At 38.4% G+C, this 19,425-nt stretch overlaps 2 protein-coding genes across 6 annotated transcripts; one reads left to right on the forward strand and one right to left on the reverse strand.

Annotated features, from left to right (window-relative positions):
* Window positions 1,186-13,531, forward strand: LOC109215349 (probable splicing factor 3A subunit 1). Of its 5 annotated transcripts, none has more exons than XR_002066342.1 (6): window positions 1,186-1,354; window positions 9,858-12,022; window positions 12,159-12,458; window positions 12,888-12,959; window positions 13,073-13,144; window positions 13,287-13,531. XR_002066342.1 is itself a non-coding variant. In XM_019379411.1 (4 exons), exons 2-3 carry the CDS (start codon window positions 9,866-9,868, stop codon window positions 12,426-12,428), a joined length of 2,427 nt encoding a protein of 808 aa, XP_019234956.1. In that variant the 5' UTR covers window positions 1,186-1,354; window positions 9,858-9,865; the 3' UTR covers window positions 12,429-12,458; window positions 12,823-12,857. The 5 variants fall into 5 exon arrangements, 2 of the variants coding, with proteins under 2 accessions (XP_019234956.1, XP_019234941.1); XR_002066341.1 differs by having other exon boundaries at window positions 13,300-13,531; XR_002066339.1 differs by having other exon boundaries at window positions 13,303-13,531.
* Window positions 5,419-7,857, reverse strand: LOC109222278. Its single transcript, XM_019386650.1, has 3 exons — window positions 6,114-7,857; window positions 5,973-6,031; window positions 5,419-5,823 (listed from the first exon to the last, which is right to left on the reverse strand). The coding sequence occupies exons 1-3, from the start codon at window positions 7,855-7,857 to the stop codon at window positions 5,419-5,421; spliced, it is 2,208 nt and encodes a 735-aa protein (XP_019242195.1).

A 19,425-nucleotide genomic window follows, 5' to 3' on the forward strand; every position in this document is an offset into this window, starting at 1 on the left:
GTTAATATTACTTATAATACCTTCTGGAAGTTCATACTGAAATTTGATAGCATTTATAGCTAATTTGAGGTGATTGAGTTGGAAATTTGAGTTGAAAATCGAAAAAGAACACATCGGCCAAACAACATATTGCTACGGTATACAATATGTTGTAGGAGTACATAGCTATACTGCAACAGTATATTGTAATAATCGAAGAAGAACACAATTACCTAACAGTATACCGCTACAATATATAATATACTATAGGAGTATATAGTTATACTGCAACAGTATACCATTATAGTATACAATATATTGTTATAGTATACTGTAATATGCAATATACTGTAATAGTATGCTGTAATAGTATACAATACACTATAATAGTATACTTATTACCCGTAAATTCACTTGCCTTTTCCCTTTTAATTTGCTTTAAGCTTTTACCTAGCGTGATGGACAATTGAAAATGCAAAAATAAAATAAAATATTATAGTATGATATATAATGTAATGGTATACTCTTACAATTATATCCTTTTATAATTTTTTGAAATTTTTATTGACAACTGATATTATTTCAGTTTAATAATTGAATTAATTTTTTTTAATTCTTTGCGTATAATTGTATACCCTGTTGGTATAACTATATACTATACTGGTATCATATGTTAGTTAATATTTTTTGATTGTATTAGCTACATTTAATTGTTACACAATTTGGTTTTTTAGTAATAATATAAAAAAAATAATAAAAAATAGTGAAAACTGTAAATGAAATTAAATTATGAAGAGAAAAATAATATAAAAAAATGAAGTTAAATAAAAATAGAAAATAAAAAAAGAAAAAAAGAAGAAGAAAACGAGAAAAAAGAAAAGGAGAAAAGAAAAAAAAGAAAAAGAAAAAGAAAAGAAGCATAGAAATAAAAAAAAATTGGAGAATAAACAAAAACTAATATGGGTAGGAAATGTAATTAATTTATGGATAAAAAAATAAATGGATAGACAAGAATAAATAATTTTATTTTTGTGAGTAACTGTGTCAAAACCCCTTAAAACAATAGCTAATAAGTAAAGACATCCTAATTAGTGGCTAATTGTGCACTTTCCCAACTCTATTTCTATTTTACAGCCCAATAAGCCTAAGCCCAACCCCCCAAGCCCCATAATTCCCTAATCCCTTAGCGCACCTAGCGGCCTCTTTAGGCTTAGAGACAGCAGACTTACGGGCAGTAGCTTCTTCTGCTTACCCCCTTTCCCTTTTCTATTTTCTAACCCGAGACTTCTTTCAAAAATTGCAACATTGCTTGGCTGCTGCTGATTCACGACTACGATAGCAGAGGGAGACGGCGACTTCACGACCTCGGTAGCAGGTGTATGCCCTCTCTGTTTTTGTTGAATCTGATTATTGTTTAATTCTGATTTCTGCTGATACTTGTTAGATGGCAGATGCTGTTCATGTGTTGCATTCTGCTGCTCGTTTTTTTAAAGAAGTGCTTGAATGGACAATTGTGTTTATTGTTTCTGTGTTTATTGTTTAATGTACTTTCTGCTGCTGATTTCTGTGTTTATTGTTTAATTTACTTTAATTCTGCTGATGCTTGTTGTTGTTAGCCTCGTTAGTTGGCTAGTTGCTTGGTATACTTGAATTCTGCTAAAGTTGCTTTGTAAACTTTAGCAGGCTGCTAGCTTATTCATACAGGCTGCTAGCTTATTCAAATGATGCTTCTTCACGTATTGTCTAGCAGCTAGCTTAGCACATCGCGTCCAGTCCACTGTCTACTCCATTTATATCATCTATTCTGTTAATGTGTCAAATTGAAACTGTAGCGAAACCGTACCGAACCAAAATAAGAAATACCGAACCGTACCGAACTACTTTGGTACGGTATTTGGTATACACAATTGATAGACCGAATACCGAATTTCTTAAATACCGAACCAAAGTACTGTATGCTCACCCCTACAACTCAACCTTAAAGCACAAAAAGTAAAACGTAAACAAAAAAAGAAACAAATAATGTCAAATATAGCTGACATTAATAAAATGTGAACCTTTTCGTCGATTATGTACGGAGCAGATAACTGACTCGGACATGTTAGAAGGCTCAAACTTGAGATATGTGGCCCATTTGTCCCAAGAACTTATTTAAAAGCTTGAGCACAGAATGAGGCTTATGGACAACAGCCTACTCACCCCACTCAACCAGCAAATTGAGTCGCTCAATTTTCCATTTCTTACTTTTTTCTGATAAGTTCTAATACGTTTTTATACTATCTATTTCCAAACTTTTGGAGAAAGTGTGGAATAGAAGATTGAAAACGTGCAAGTTTGCAGCTGACCGAGTAAGATAAAGTTATAGTATATTAGCATGAAGGTTGAATTTCGGCTAACTTCGGTGCCCCTTGTTGAGTTGTTGGCAGGAAACATCTTAAATTTCATCCTTTAAATATTCATCTATTAAAAAAAAGGGGCCCTTATATATTTGCTCATGTAATAGATCTCAAACTCCATCTTCCCGAATGATTAGTTCCTTACAAAGATATAAATTTAATACATCTGAGTTATCTCAGCAACATTCGAAAAGGGTATACATATATGTGGATCATATGATCAATCTCAGAAGTTCAAAAGTATATAGTAACATGGCTGACACTTTTTTTTGAGCTTTTCTGAACCAAAATCTATAAAGGTGTTTGTATATCTGGATTGTGTAACGAATTTCAATTCAAAATGGATATCTTCGTAGTTGGATGAGTAGCAGTTCATGTAGATTTCTTTTTCATAAACAGACGAATGAAAACTTTGGAGGAACTTTTTTGGAGATGCTCAACCTAGAAATTGATATCATTTCTCCTGAGCTTTCCTGAACCAGAATCAAAAAGGCTGTTCATATAATTGGAACATGTAATAAATCTCAAGCTCTTTATGAATATTTCTCGTATGAGTATTTGTATCATGTAATGAATCTCAAACTCAAGCGAATAGATAATTGGGATTTTTTAGGGTGGATTCTTATGTTGAAAAGAGATAGAGTATAATATTTAATGTTGTTCGATGCATGGTACTGTTGCATGCTGTTAGTTTTTGACTTCTACCAATGGTAGGATGTATTTTTGTTAAATTTGAGAATATCTTTTGTTTAAATGGATATTTAGAAAATGAAACTTAAGTTTTAGGTCCCGATAGACAGGTTGACATTTCTCCTAATAGGCTATCAGCTCAGCGAAGGTGTTGGTGTACTCCACTTACTCCGGAGTTGCCTATTTGGTCAGTATGCTTTGGATATATATTGATTGGTATGGCGGGGCCCTGTCCCGACCTTTATGATTTTATGTACTCTTAGAGGCTTGTAGACAGATGTCAGGTGTATGGATACTTGTATGGCCTTGTCGGCCTATGTATTTGAGTTTACAAATGGTCATGTCGGCCTTATAGGCCCGTATGTCACATGTATAAGTTTGTATATCATGTTGGGTCATCATACGTTAAGTATTCCCTTATGTTTTATCCTTGTTATCTCATGAAGGGTTTTCTAGCTCATTTACCCATGATAGTATGATAAGAAAGATATGTTACGTTGGTACTCGGTTGAGTAAGGCACCGGGTGCCCGTCGCGGCCCTTCGGTTTGGGTCGTGACAAACTTGGTATAGTATAGTTTTAGGGATGTTTTCTACGAAAAAACTAAAGACAAGTACCACTTCCTCCTTTAACAATTTAGTTTTCCATATGTAATTGCCCGTGTTGTAAATAACGTGAAGCGAGGAAAAGTGAAAAGCCCTTTTTCGCGTGAAGCGAGAAGCGAAGCGCTCGCTTTTTTTCAAGTGAAGCGGAATTTTTAGAAAAATATTAAAATAAATATTGAAACAAAAAAAAGCAGTAAGAACTAAGAAGAACTGAAACGAAAAAGAAGGCAGTAAGTAAGAAAAAAATTGGGCAGCATTTCGCCGCAATTTAAGACTGAAACAGTGAAAGAAAATGAAAAAGAATAGAAAAAGAAGGAGAAGAAGGAGGAAGATTCACATACTTGGGCTTGAACTTAATGAACTTGAACTTGAAAAGTGCTGAAAATGGGAACCCTAGTCGCTGTTTTTTTCTTCTGCTATATGATGTTTTGAAAAAAGACAGTTTTTTATTATTTAATTAAAGTTGGCAGCCACTTAATATAGTGAAGCGCTCGCTACTGTCGCTTCTCGCTTCAGTCGCGCTTCTCGCTTTCTTGGCAGAAGCGCACGCTTCATATCACTTGCTACGCTTCACAACACAGAAGCTACCATGTGCCCGCCTCGCTTCGCTTCGCGCTTTAAGCACTGAAGCGAGCGCTTTTCACAACACTGGTAATTGCACACTTATTGCAATTTGAGATGGAACAGATTACACTCGCAATGCTTTTTCAGAATGTCCAAATTAATAGCATTTGTTACGACATCTCTTTCAATTCCTAAGATACCCTTTTGAATTTTGGAACATCTCGAAATGTTTGATACAATTCTAGTTTTGTTCAAATCTCACAACTTTCAAGTATTCACATCTGTTAAATTATTCTACTTTTAAAACTTAATTTGATATTTTCTCTATCTATCTAATTTTCAACCATCTATAAATAATTTAAATCTATGAACCTCTAAGTGTATTTTTAATTTTACATCAACCAAATATTATCTAAATGACTACTTAGTATTTTTTTAAATTAGTTTAGGAGGAAAATGTTTATTCATAAATTGTGTTAGTCAAACACCACTCTTATTATTCTATTTGAAAAAAGGGAAGTATTAGAAGAAAGTCAAAATAGCACTGGCTAGCCAGTTTTTAGACTAGTAAACTTAAAAATACTCGGTGTTTGCAAAGTAATTGGAAAACAACCTCTAATTAATGCGGATATAAAATCTAGACAAAACTACCCTAGCTGAAACATGACTCCTGCGTATAAACCCTTGGTATATTATATTTGGAAATCCAACACATTATACTGGAATTTCATATGTAAAAAAGTCAAACTCTAGTATATTATGTTGAAATTTTTTCGGATTTTAACTAAAAGTATTTTTGTTCAAATTTTATTTTTACATGAAAAAGTGGCTAAATTTCATTTTATTTCAAAATATAGCTAATTCTAAATTAGCAGTTGTAAATTAGGCTATTTTTGAATTTTTCCCTAAAGTCAAAATAGTTCTTACATGGGCTTCTCTCAAGTGGACCGCTTATCTTAACTTTGGGCCTTCCAGTGTTAAAAATTGCGTGAAGCGAGGAAAAACGACAACCCCCATTTCACGAAAAGCGAGAAACGAAGCGCCCGCTTTTTTTAAGTGAAGTGGAATTTAAAAAAAAATTTAAAATAAATACGACATAGACAACACATGTAATTGTAAGCAAATGTTCAATACTTCAATTAAAAAACTAAAGAGTAGCATAAATTAAAGCACAAAATGAGCATCCTATTCTTCTACAAGATTGTATTCCACTACATTATTGTATTGCTCGTCATCTTCTTCAACTTCATCTTCTTCATCAACTAGGGACAAAGTAGCTGCCTGTTTTCCTTTCCTCTGTGAACTTGAAGTTGAGGTACTCCCCCTCAAACCATAAATCCTCTCCCCAATTCCACGTGCCTCCGCAACATCACCCCAAGTGAAATCAGAAGTATCCTCAAATACTTCTTCATCTGCTTGATCTTCCGGGACTCCAGTTAGCCATTCATTAGCATCATCGATGTTGTCCAAACTAATTGGATAAATTACATTGCGAGCGTTGTAACGACGCCTCAATGTTCTATTGTACTTAATAAAGACTAGATCATTGAGACGCTTCAAGGTTAGTTTGTTCCTCTTTTTGGTATGAATCTGCAAATAATAAGTAATTAGTAAGATTAGGACAATTGAGATATAATTTAATTATCTCAATATACTAAATCTTTCTTATTAGTTCTTACATGCTCAAACACGCTCCAATTCCTTTCACACCCGGATGAGCTACATGTTAGACTTAGAACCTTGATGGCAAACTTTTGTAAATCTGGAGTGGAATGACCATATTGCTTCCACCATTCAACTGTAGAAGTAGAACAAATTTTCAAAATATAGTATTGATAAAGAAATAACTTATATAAAACAACATATAAGCACTCGCGCACCTGGTGACTTCGTCTTTCTTTGTCTAATGACCATGTTTTTTCCAAAAAGTTGCTCAGCATTCCTATAAATACTAAATTGCTCTGTGATTTTATCTTGCACGGATTCTTCAGGTATCAACTTCTCAATACATTCATAGTATCCATTCCACAAAGGTTCATCTCCTAGAATCCTCTCTTCATTGTCATAAAACAGTTTCGGGTTCAAAACAAGTCCAGCTGCATGCAAAGGGCTATGAAGCTTACTATCCCACCTTTTATCTATGATCTCAAAGACTCTTTTGTATTTTCTTTGATCACTAAAAGAGGTTTGAATAGCCTCCTTTGCCCTATCAATTGCTTCGTACAGATAGCCCATTGGTGGCCTTCGCTCCCCATCCACCAAACGAAGCACTTTAACTAAAGGACCACCAATCTTCAATGCATGAACCACATTGTTCCAGAATGAAGGAGAAAGTATAATATCTGCAGATTTTCTCCCTCGAGCTTCCCTTCCATAGGCATTGCTAGTGTACTCATCTGAAACAAACAACTTTTTCAAATTGCTTTTTTGCTCATACATCCTAGCCAAATTCAAGAAAGCAGTAGCAAATCTTGTCTTTGCAGGTTTCACCAAGCTTCTTTGTTTAGTGAATCTCTTCATCATGTTCAATAACAAAGGCCTTTGAACAATATAGGAATGCACCCTAATTGCTTGATTAAAGACAGTACTGAAGGGTCTTTCCTTGAAAATATCACCGAAGATCAAATTAACAGAATGTGCTGCACACGGAGTCCAATAGATATGCGGGTAGCAAGCAGACATCATATCACCATCTTTAACATTTTCACTGGCGTTGTCCGTGACAACTTGAACAATATTTTCTGCTCCAATAGAGTCTATTGTACTCTTGAACAAGGAGTACATTTTGGTTGAATCAGTCGAAGAGTCGCTTGCATCAACGGACTCAAGAAACAGGCTTCCCTTAGGAGAATTCACCAAGATATTAATGATCATTTTTTCATTTCTCGCCGTCCACTTATCCATCATAATGGAACAACCAAACTTGTTCCATTCTACTTTGTGCTCCTCCACGATTTTGCTCACCTCTGCCACCTCCTTTTTTAGATATGGCCCACTAACTTCATAATAAGTTGGAGGCTTCATTCCTAGGCCATATTGGCCTACGGCCTCAATAAAAGCAGCAAAAGTGTCAGTATAATTAACACAATTAAAAGGAAGACCTGCATCACATCCACCGCGCAAAAAGGTAACTGCACGGTCCCTCAAAATCGCTTTGGCATCAACTTGAGGATTACCACTTTTTCCTCCCTTATCTCCAGATTTTTGCGGGAAGTAACAATCCATAGGACCTTTGGTCTTGCCAGTAGATCCACAACTAGAAGACATTGGTGGAAGCATCCTTCCCCGCTTTTGTGATTTTGGTGGAAGCGACGAAGCATCGTCACCTTCTTCGGTTTCATCATCATCATCATCAAGATTATAAAGTTCTTGTTCATGAATCATTTGAGTCTTTAACTCTTTCTTTTTTTGAAGGTATGCTTTCAATTCTTCCTTCACATGCCCCGGAACTTTAGGACAAGATGCGACATTTGGATCACCACCGATTAGATGCGCTTTTTGACGATAGATTCCTCCATTTGTAATCTTATCACAAAAAAGACATCTAATGGCCATCTTGTTGGTCTCGCTAACTCTTGCAGAGAAAGCCCAAGCCGGGTCTTTCCTATCTTCTTTTGGCGCCATTAAAAGAACAACTACATAACACATAAGAAAAGCAATAAGAATTAAGAATAAAAGATATATAATTGGGCAGAAACTGGCAGAATTTGGGCAGAATTTTTCTGAAAAAAATTCGCCAGCATTTCAGCGCTTTTGGACGTTTAGAAAGAAAAAGAAAAAGAAGAAGAAGAAGAAGAATGAAAATAAAAAGTGCAAAAGCAAAACATACCTGTTGAAACTTGAAAGCTGTTGTTGTAGTGTTGAAGAAGAAAAGAAGAACCCTAGTTTGCTTGAAGAAATCGCTGGTTTTAGTGAGGGAGAAATCACTGGTTTAGAACCCTAGTTTGCTGCTGAAGAAGTCGAAGAAACTACTGGGTCTGGAACAGAAGTCAGCGATTTGGTCTTTTAATTGAAAAAAGACTTTAGGTCTTTTAATTCAAAAAGCGATCGCTTCTTCCGCTTCGCTCCGCTTCACCGCTTCTCGCTCTTTAGAGAGAAGCGGGCGCTTTTCTTTACCTGAGCCGCTTTTAATTGGAGTAGCGCCCAGCCTCCCGCTCCGCTTCGCTTCTTGCTTAAAGCGAGGAAGCGGTCGCTTTTCTGAACCCTGGGGCCTTCTAAGAAATCCGGGTCGGTTAATTCGCTCCACATGTGGTCGGTGAGAAGGATCATATTTGTAATCCAAAGCTCATCTTCTCTTTGTTTCTTTGCGAAACCCTTATTGTAGCGCCCGTTGACAATATATTCTCTTACTGGAACATATTTTTGGCCGTTTTCAACAGATAAGACTCTGTTTAGCTTCTCCTGATTTTGATTTTTTATTACCAGCTTATTTAATCAGGTAAATTCCTCTTTGTCTATTTCCTTTAATATGCCTTTTTTTTTTTTTGCACCGGGTGTCCGAGTCTCTAAGAGCCCCGACTAATCCCGGGGGTGCACAGGCCCTCGGCAAGGAGTTTCCCGCAAGTGCACCACGGTTAATTCAGGTTTTACCCAGTCCGATGGCCCTCAGAAATTGTTTGCACCCCGTGGGTTTCGAACTTGAGACCTTGAAAGGGAGCAAACCTTCCTTTAATATGCAATTAACAGCTAAATTTGTCATCATTACTTTTCTTTTACGTTTTGCTTTGGTGCTTTAAGATTAAGTTGTTTCTATTCAAATGTGTTAAACAAATTTTGAGTAACTCATACGAAGTATATAAAACCCTAAAATCATTATATAGATCCATTATTTGCTGTTCGAATGTTTTCTTTAATGAGTTCGGAATTAGTATAGAATCCGGATGATGTCGCTTTATTTCTCTTTCATGGAAGAGAATTGAACGAAAATAAAGAGCTTTAGAAGCCAAAGTGATAGTATGCTGTTTTGTGGGACTGTAATGAAGTGTATTCTAAGAACATAAATCAGAGATAGAGCAGTCTTTGTGGTGTTGGTTTTCGACACATTACAAATTTCTTGTATTTTTTTAATCTATGAACTTTCTTCTATTATACTTTAAATTCTTTTGGTTAAGCATTTTTAAGAAAACTAGCTTAGGAGTTGGCACAAATTTATTAAAGGAAAATTCTATCAAAAAGCTTTAGTTTTGCTTGATTGAATGAAGAAAATGAAGATTTACGCATTTGTATTGCTTTTGCTTACTTGAGTGAAATGATATTATGAGCACATTTTTGGTTTTTTTCTCTTTTAAATGGAAGTTAGGTGTCAGTTTGTATTTAGGTTGTGCTTGCTTGAATGAAGTATGAGTCATTGAGCTTACTTTTGGTTTTTTGTTGTTGCCTTGAATGAATGAAGCTATCAGCATATTCTTGGTTTCTTTCTTGAATAAGTTGAGGTATAGGTTTTATTCTAGGTTTCGATTGCTTAAATGACAACTGAAGTGATGAGCATGTTCATGGGGTTTACCTGAGGAAAGCAAAATGAAGATAGAAGCATATTTTTTGTTTTTTTTATGCTATTATTGGTGCTTATGCTACGCCATAACTGCTTGATCGTTTTTTAAAATATAATTTGCTGCAACTTGCAGGAATAGAAATGCTGAGCACCACGCCAATATTACCCCTTCCAGCGCCCCCGTTGGATGGGAATCTGGGACCAACACCTTCAGCGCAGGTGGTAGAGGAACCAAAGGATGATAACATGGAGGAAAATGAAGAGGACAACAATAAAGCCAATAATGTTCCAGCGTCTGTTGCAACACATACTAGAACCATTGGTATCATTTATCCGCCTCCAGATATTAGGAGTATTGTCGACAAGACTGCACAGTTTGTGGCGAAGAATGGTCCAGAATTTGAGAAGAGGATTGTTCTAAATAACGCTGGCAATGCAAAATTTAACTTCCTGAATGCTTCTGATCCTTACCATGCCTATTATCAGCACCGTTTGGCTGAAGCTCGTGCACAGAATCAGACTTCTGGAGAGCAGCCTATTCAACCAGCAGAGCAAGAAGCAGCCCCTGCTCCTCCTACCGCTGATGGTGCTGAGGCAACTGCTAGGCCTGATCCGTCAGCTCAGTTTAGACCTGTCAGAAGGGTTCTTGAGCCACCTGAGGCAGAGCAATATACTGTTAGACTCCCTGAAGGGATCACAGGTGAAGAATTGGATATCATTAAGCTTACAGCACAATTTGTGGCCAGAAATGGGAAGTCTTTCTTAACAGGGTTGACGAGCAGGGAGATTAATAATCTGCAGTTTCATTTTCTAAAGCCTACTCACAGCATGTTCATGTTTTTCACTTCACTTGCGGATGCGTATTCGAAAGTTCTGATGCCTCCTAAAGGCTTGACGGATAAGCTGCGGAAGAGTGCTGTTGACATGACAACAGTCCTGGAGCGATGTCTGCATCGATTGGAGTGGGAAAAGTCACAGGAGCAGGCTAGGCAGAAAGCTGAAGATGAGATAGAACAGGAGAGGTTGCAGATGGCTATGATTGATTGGCATGATTTTGTTGTCGTTGAGACTATAGATTTTGCTGATGATGAGGATCAGGATTTACCCCCACCTATGACCCTTGAGGAGGTTATAAGGAGGAGCAAGATGCCTACATTGGAGGAAGAAGAGTATGTTGAGCCCGGAAAAGAGGTGGAAATGGAGATGGATGAAGAAGAGGTGCAGCTAGTGGAAGAAGGTATGAGAGCTGCGACTCTTCAAGAGAATGGTGGTGTCAAGAGTGCGGAAACCATGGCAATTCCAGAGGAACAGGACCCACCTATGCGGATTGTGAAGAACTGGAAGAGGCCTGAAGAGAGGATCCCCACAGAAAGGGACCCAACTAAGTATGTTGTCTCTCCTATAACTGGTGAGCTAATACCTATTAATGAAATGTCTGAACATATGAGGATCTCTCTCATCGATCCGAAGTACAAGGAACAGAAAGACAGGATGTTTGCGAAGATTAAGGAGACAACTCTTGCGCAGGATGATGAGATATCTAGGAACATTGTTGGACTTGCAAGAACCCGCCCGGATATATTTGGTACTACAGAAGAAGAAGTTTCAAATGCGGTCAAGGCTGAGATTGAGAAAAAAAAGGAAGAGCCGAAGCAGGTCATATGGGATGGTCACACAGGTAGCATTGGTCGCACTGCAAGCCAGGCAATGTCTCAGAACATTAATGCAGATGATCAGAATGATGCTGCAAATGATGGAAGAAACCTTCCTGGTCCGCAGGCTCCTCCACCTCCCAGGCCTGGTTTTCCATCTGTTAGGCCATTACCTCCACCTCCTGGGCTTGCGCTGAATATTCCTAGGCCTCCTAATACAGTTCAGTATTCCACCTCCACCAGTGCTGGGGTTGCTGCTCCGCCTCCACCTCGACCTCCTATGGTTAACATGATTCCTCAGGTTCGGTCCCCACCTCCTCCCATGCCACAGATGCTAGGTCAGCAAAATCTGATGGTAAATCGTCCACCAATGCCTCCATCAATGGCCATGAATTCGCATGGCCATCCTATTCCACCACCTCCTGGATCACAGTTTACACCTTTGGGAGCACCTCGACCCTTTGTTCCCCTCCCGATGTCCCAGCCCGGAATGTCTATGGTTCCACCTCCTCCTATTCCCCAAGGAATGCCGCCTCCTCCTCCACCAGAAGAAGCCCCTCCTCTACCTGAAGAGCCAGAGCCGAAGAGGCAAAAGCTTGATGAGTCGGTTCTCATTCCTGAAGAGCAGTTTTTGGCTCAGCACTCGGTAGGGATAGCTTTCTTTCTTAGTTTTCCCCCCAATTTTTTTACATAATTGTCTGGGTATCTTTTTAAACTTTGTTTAATGCCTCATGTTTACTTACATCCTTGCAAATTTTGTTTCCTGCTGGGTTGTATTGCAGGGTCCTGCAAGGCTCAATGTATCTGTGCCGAATACCGACGAAGGGAATCTCAAAGGACAAGTTCTGGAAATCACAGTGCAATCTCTGTCTGAAACCATTGCCAGTCTAAAAGAGAAGATTTCTGGGGAGGTCCAGCTTCCTGCAAACAAACAAAAGCTGAGTGGAAAGGCTGGTTTTCTCAAGGACAACTTGTCTCTTGCATACTATAATATTGCATCTGGAGAAACTCTCAGTCTCTCTCTGAGAGAACGTGGTGGCAGAAAAAGATGAATGGAGAGTTATTTGGCATGGCCTTGAAAGGTTTATTTTGGAACTGTTCGGCATATCTAATCCTTGTTATGAATTTAAAGAATTCTCCATACTTCTTTCATGTTATTTTGGAGATTATATTGGTCTTGTACTTCTAGTTTTTCTTTCTGCAATTTAATCAACTTTATCCTTCAAGCTGATGGTTGTGGGTATCTACTACAGATTTTGGCATGTTGGCGATCATCCATGAGGACAACAGGAAGTTTATAAGTTCTATGTTTATATAAGTGCAATGACTGTGCGTTGTGTTTATGTTACTAATTTGTGCTTGTCTTAACATGTGCAATTGCTATTTTTTGTATCTTCTAACTCCAAGGCCATTCTGGATTAAAATTGTCTAATGTGTTCTTGGCAGATATTCCTTATAATTTTAGAGGCTTCGCATAGCAATTTAATCTCTGATTCTTATCTGGACTTTAGGACTTATTTCTGTAGAAGATGTGCTTGTCGTGGTGGGAGATACTTGTTGCAAGCACAGCTGCCTCTTTTGTGGTACGTTTTTTGGGGCACTTGAGCCCCCTTCATTGTTTTGGTTTGTTTTGATGTAGTCTGCTGTATGGAGAAAGTGATAATGGGTTTTCTGATGCGTTTATTTATCAACACAGCTTTACCCCTGTTAAGGGCTGTGATATATGCTGTATTTGTCGGTTGTTTTATGAGCTCGATAGCGAAAGCAGGTAGACTTATTACCCTTTTCATTGGCTTGTTCATTTATTGTTTGGTGAGAACCTGTTGGCAGAAATGAAGATTTAACATTTTTCTTTTCTTGTGTTTGTCTCACCTTCTTGACAAAATTCTACTGTGCTTAATCCATATTAGTTCCATGTGTCAGCAGGAAGTGTCTTATGCATTTGGAACGGTAATTACATGAAGGTTTAATGGTGAACATTTCTTATTTGTATATGGTGAGACCAGTTAGATCAATATAAATATCACTTGGTCAGCTTTCCCTTGTGTTAGTTTTGGTACCAAATTACCTCAATATATTCATCTGTAGAGTTACAATTTTATAGCACAGAGAAAGAAACAACTAGGAAACAATCTAAGGCATGGTTTCAGCTTAACAGATTCCTAAAGGGATGCAGAGACTTCCTTCTTCAGTCTCTTCTTTTATGAAGTGCCAATCTACTTCAACATAATTTGTTCTGTAAAAATAGCACGGTATAGCCAGTTTTCGGACTGGTCAATCAAAAATAGCCAGCGTTTACCAAGTCAATGAAAAATAGCCACTATTTTGCTGCAATAGAGACCGGTCCAGCATAATATACTGGAGTTCGGTGCACTTGTGTATGAACTCCAGCATATTATGCTGGACCGGTATACTTTGCTGGCTCCAGTATAATATACTGGAGACTGGAGTACCGGTGCTTCAAACTCCAGTATATTATACTGGACCATTATACTTGCTGGAACTCCAGTATATTATGCCGGAGTTCTAGTGTACTTATGCTGGAACTCCATCATATTATGCTGGAGTTCCAGCATACTTATCCTGGAATTCCAGTATAATATGTTGGAGTTCAAGTATACTTATGCTGGAACTCCAGCATAATATACTGGAGTATTTTCCGGGTTTTGAACAATATTTTCACTCAGATTTATCTTTACATAAAAGTGGCTAACTTTCGATTACTTTTGAAATTGGGCTATTTTTGAACTAGCAATTGTAAATCTGGCTATTTTTGAATTTCTCCCATTTGTTCTATCTTGTTGAAATGGATTGTGAGCAATGCTTATTGCGGCCTTGTTGTCACAGTATAACTTCATCAACTGCCCCTTTTAGTTCTTCCATCATCTTCTTGAGCCAAATCATCTCATATATCCCCTGGGCTATAGATTGATATTCAGCTTCTGCATTGCTACGGGCTATTGCATTTTGCTCTTTACTCTTCCAATTCTCGAGATTTCACCAGATGAATGTATATCCTGATTATATAAATTATATCCCGATTACAAATAGCTGGTCAGATTCACTAGTATATAATTTATCAACTGCCCCTTTTAGTTCTTCCATCATCTTCTTGAGCCAAATCATCTCATATATCCCCTGGGCTATAGATTGATATTCAGCTTCTGCATTGCTACGGGCTATTGCATTTTGCTCTTTACTCTTCCAATTCTCGAGATTTCACCAGATGAATGTATATCCTGATTATATAAATTATATCCCGATTACAAATAGCTGGTCAGATTCACTAGTATATAATTTATCAACTGCCCCTTTTAGTTCTTCCATCATCTTCTTGAGCCAAATCATCTCATATANTATATATATATATATATATATATATATATATATATATATATATATATATATATATATATATATATATATATATATATAAAAGCATGAATAACTTTTGCTAATTGTTGGATGACTAAAATATCCTCAAAACTTTGATAGACTTTTATGCCCTTAAAAATTCGAGTTAGAGGTGGATGTAATTGTATGTCACGACCCAATTCCCAACCCGGTCGTGATGGCGCCCTTCGTGAAGACAAGGCCAGCCAACAGAACATTAACACTTCTTTAACAATTTCTTAGCATAAAAAGGTCTAAATCATAGTTACTGATTAATCATAAGTGCGGAAATAAAATGTAACATAACGGGGAAAAACCATCCCAAACTCAGCCCGATGATCGGGGTGCCACAAGTCACGAGCTACTACAGAGTTGATGAAAATACTACAAGTCCGGAAACATAGTCTGAAGATGAATAAAATATGCAGAAGATAAGGAAGAAACGGGGCTGTGGACGTCGATAGCTACCTCGTCTCTCCTAGTCCGCCTGGTCTGGAAGGAAATCAGCACTCAGGTACGAACTCAGCTGTGCCTTTCTCTGCACACATGGTGCAGGAAGTAATGTGAGTACTCCGACCCAGTGAGTAATAAAAATAAATAACAACTGAGAACGTAAAATCCCACAAGGGCACAAATAATGCTATCTCAAGCAGCAACATCAGATAAACAGTAGAAACCAGTGAAATATAGTAAGAAAAACCTTTTGAAAACAGTTAAAAATCAATCATACTCAACCAGTACGTCAACCATTGTTACCTGACCGGTCAGCCATTGTTACCTGACCAAACGCGTATTACAGTGCCATTATTACCACTGGTGAGTCATTGTTACCTGACTGGTCAGTCATTATTACCTGACCAAATGCGTATAGCAGTGTCATTGTTACCACTGTTCAGTATTTAATCACTCTAGATGGGTACCCGGGCTCACTGTGGGTGTGCAGACTCCGGAGGGGCTCCTACAGCCCAAGCGCTATCGACAAGGCCTGAAAGCCTGAACAATATCAATACGAGGCCTGAAAGCCTGCTCACATTGCACTCGAGGCCTGAAAGCCTCCTCACCTCACTCATCATGCCCTCACATAAGGCCCTTGGCCTCAATCAGTCCAAAAATAGTCAAAGCCCCTCGGGCATCAGTAAACAATAATACCCAGCTCAACAATAATTCAAATATCAGTTAAAAACTCCAAGTTTGAGTAAAAATATAGCTGAGCTCATGAAACAGTGTAAATCACATGGACCGAGTTCAAATAGTATTTCAAATAGTGAGGGAAAACAGTGATAACAGCTCAAAAAGAGTTCAAACAGTCGGCAACAAGCCCAAGTATGGCAATGAGCCCAAAACATAGTGAAAACAACAAGTCATAGCTGACACGCAGTAAAATATTATCCGGGCTGGACCAAGTCACAGCCCCCAATAGTAAATGACTCCGCGCTCGTCATTGAACGCGTGTCTCATCTCAACAAAGCACCAAGTTGTGCAAATCCGGGGTCTCAAGCCCTCAGAACATCATTTAAAATCATTACTCACCTCTAGCCGGTCAAAAGTCTAGCTCGCTATGCCTTTTCCCCTCGAATCGACCTCCTCGCGCGTCGAATTTGATCAAAACCACATGGAATACATCACAATAGGCTAATGGATCATAACCCAATCGAAAAGACTCGAAAAATATCAAAAATCACGAAGATGGCAAAACCCGAGCCCCGGGCCCACTTCTCGAAAAATTACAAAATTCACATCACGGGATTCCTCGTCTCGCCACGAGTCCATATATATCAAATTTACTAAAATCGGAGTTCAAATGCCCTTTCTAATCCCAAATTTTCATTTAAAAAACCAAGCCCTAGTTCTTCCAATTTTTACCCAAATTTCCAAGAATTAAAGGTTGATTCTTCAAAAAAAATGGCGTTTCTAGGTCACGAGACTTACCTCCAATCAATTCCTGCCAAAATCCTCTTCAATTTCTACCAAAAAGCTCTTAAGGTGGTTAACAATGGAGGAAAAATGAATAGGCTCGCGGATGAAATAATCAATTAAAACCCTTCTGCCCAGGTGTTTTTAACCCTATGCGATCGCGGCCCTAGGCATGCGATAGCGATGAACAAATTCTCAGGGATTCAAAAACGTTCTATGCGAACGCAACAGGAGCTATGCGATCGCGGTTAACAATTTCCCAAACGTACGCGAACGTGTCCACTTTTATGCGAACGCGTAGGATAAAAACATGCTGCCCCAAAATCCTCTTATGCGAACGTGGGATGTACCATGCGATCGCGTAGCTTTACCTCCCAGTGCTATGCGGTCGCGACTCAATGGATGCGATCGCATAGGCCAATTTTTCCTTCTGCAACATCTATTGAAACCTGCAGTACTTTAGCTAAACTCTCGTTTGACCACCCGAAATCATCCCGAGGCCCCCGGGACCTCAACCAAAAGCACCAACACATCCTAAAACGTTATTCAAACTTGCTCCAATCTTCAAAACACATCAAACAACGCTAAAACCATTAAATCACATCGGATTCAAGCCTAAGTTTCTTAAAAACTTCCGAATTACGCATTCGATCAAAAACCCAACCAAAACATCTCCGAATGACCTGAAATTTTGCACACACATCCCAAATCACCTAACGGAACTACTGCAACTCTCGGAATTCCATTCCGACCCCCGGATCAAAATCTCACTCACCAACCGGAATTCGCCAAAATACTAACTTCGCCAATTCAAGCCTAATTCCACACCGGACCTCCAAAATCACTTCCGATCACGCTCTTAAGTCACAAATCATCCCCCGAAGCTAACCGAATCACCGGAAATCACATCCGAGCCCTCTAACTCAATAGTCAACTTCCGGTTGACTTTTCCAAAACAAGCTTTCCTTAAAGAGACTAAGTGTCTCATTTCCATCTAAAACCAATCCAATTCAACTCGATCACCTCAAATACCGATAATGAAGCATAGAGAAACATAATATGGGGAAAACGGGGCGGTAACTCACGTGACGACGGGCCGGGTCGTCACATCCTCCCCAACTAAAACAAACGCTCGTCCTCGAGCGGGTCAAGAAACATACCTGGAGTCTCAAACAAGTGAGGATATCTGCTCCGCATCTCCCGCTCGGTCTCCCAAGTAGCCTCCTCCACGGGCCGACCTCTCCACTGTACCTTCACTGAAGCTATATCCTTTGACCTCAACTTCCGAACCTGATGACCCAAAATAGCCACTGGCTCTACATCATATGTCAAATCATCATCCAACTGAACTGTGCTGAAGTCCAAAACATGGGACGGGTCCCCAACATACTTCCGGAGCATAGACACATGGAATATCGGATGAACCCCCGACAAGCTGGGTGGCAAAGCAAGCATATAGGCCACCTCCCCAATCCTCCTAAGTATCTCAAAAGGCCCAATGAACTGCGGACTCAACTTCCCTTTCTTTCCAAATCTCGTAGCGCCCTTCATGGGCGAAACCTTCAACAAGACCTTCTCGCCCACCATATAAGATACATCCCGCACCTTCCGGTCCGCATAACTCTTCTGACGCGACTGAGCGGTACGAAGTCTCTCCTGGATCACTTTTACCTTCCCCAAGGCATCCTGGACCAACTCTGTCCCCAATAGTCTAGCCTCGCGGGCTCAAACCAACNGGATTGTGACACACTTAAAATAAAGGAAAATTAAAATTTAAAATTTTATTTACGCATACACACACGAACACACACTAATCGATTATTGAAGATAGAAGGAAAAACAAAGAAAGAGCACGTGCAATGCACGTCCTCATAAATTGTTAGGTATTAAGGCATACAATCATTATTCTTTCCTGCCTAATAATTCTGTTTTTGATAGTAAAAATAGAAATATAACATTGACGAAAATATATGATTTGTTGTACAATAAAAAGTTGCAAATATATAGTCATATAGCTTTCTCCTACGCGCAATTCGAATATTAACTAATCATGAGGTTCATGTATTAACGTAGTATTATATTTCAAATTTCTACTTATATGTGCTTTAAGTTCCCTACTTAACACCTTGTTGAAGATCTAGTGGTGCTACCCAATGCAAAAGAGTAACTCAACAACAGATAGACAGCAAATCTACATACGACCATACGACCATAGAAGAAAAAAAGGGGAAAAAAAAGAGGAAAGAGCATTGCACGTGCTCTTTTTTTCTTTTTCTTTTTTGAAAAAAAAAACATTTTCCACACTCATAATATTTTATTTTCAATTATTCTATATTATATTTTTAGAAATCAAGTTTTATGTGCTTTGAATTACTATAATAATACAAAAGAGTAACTCAACAGGAGGTAGACGACCAATCAATTGATATGCATCATNGACAAAAAAGTAGATCTCAAATAAAGGGAAACAAAGGACAGTGCACTTGCATTGCACGTGCTCATAAATTGTTAGTTCATTTGGGTAGACAATAATATTCACTTCCAACCTAACATTGTTCTGTTTTTATAGTAGTAATAAATGCAATATTGGAGGAAATGTATGAGTACAGTATATAATAACGAATCTTAGTAAAAAGTACACTTCCTGAACTTTGAAATAAAATAGCCAATTAGTGGTGACATTCTTCACTGGCTAATAATCCTTGACAATATATTGATATATGCATCTAAGAACTTATATAG

Source organism: Nicotiana attenuata, chromosome 2 (genome assembly GCF_001879085.1).
Source record: "Nicotiana attenuata strain UT chromosome 2, NIATTr2, whole genome shotgun sequence".
Taxonomy (NCBI): domain Eukaryota; kingdom Viridiplantae; phylum Streptophyta; class Magnoliopsida; order Solanales; family Solanaceae; genus Nicotiana; species Nicotiana attenuata.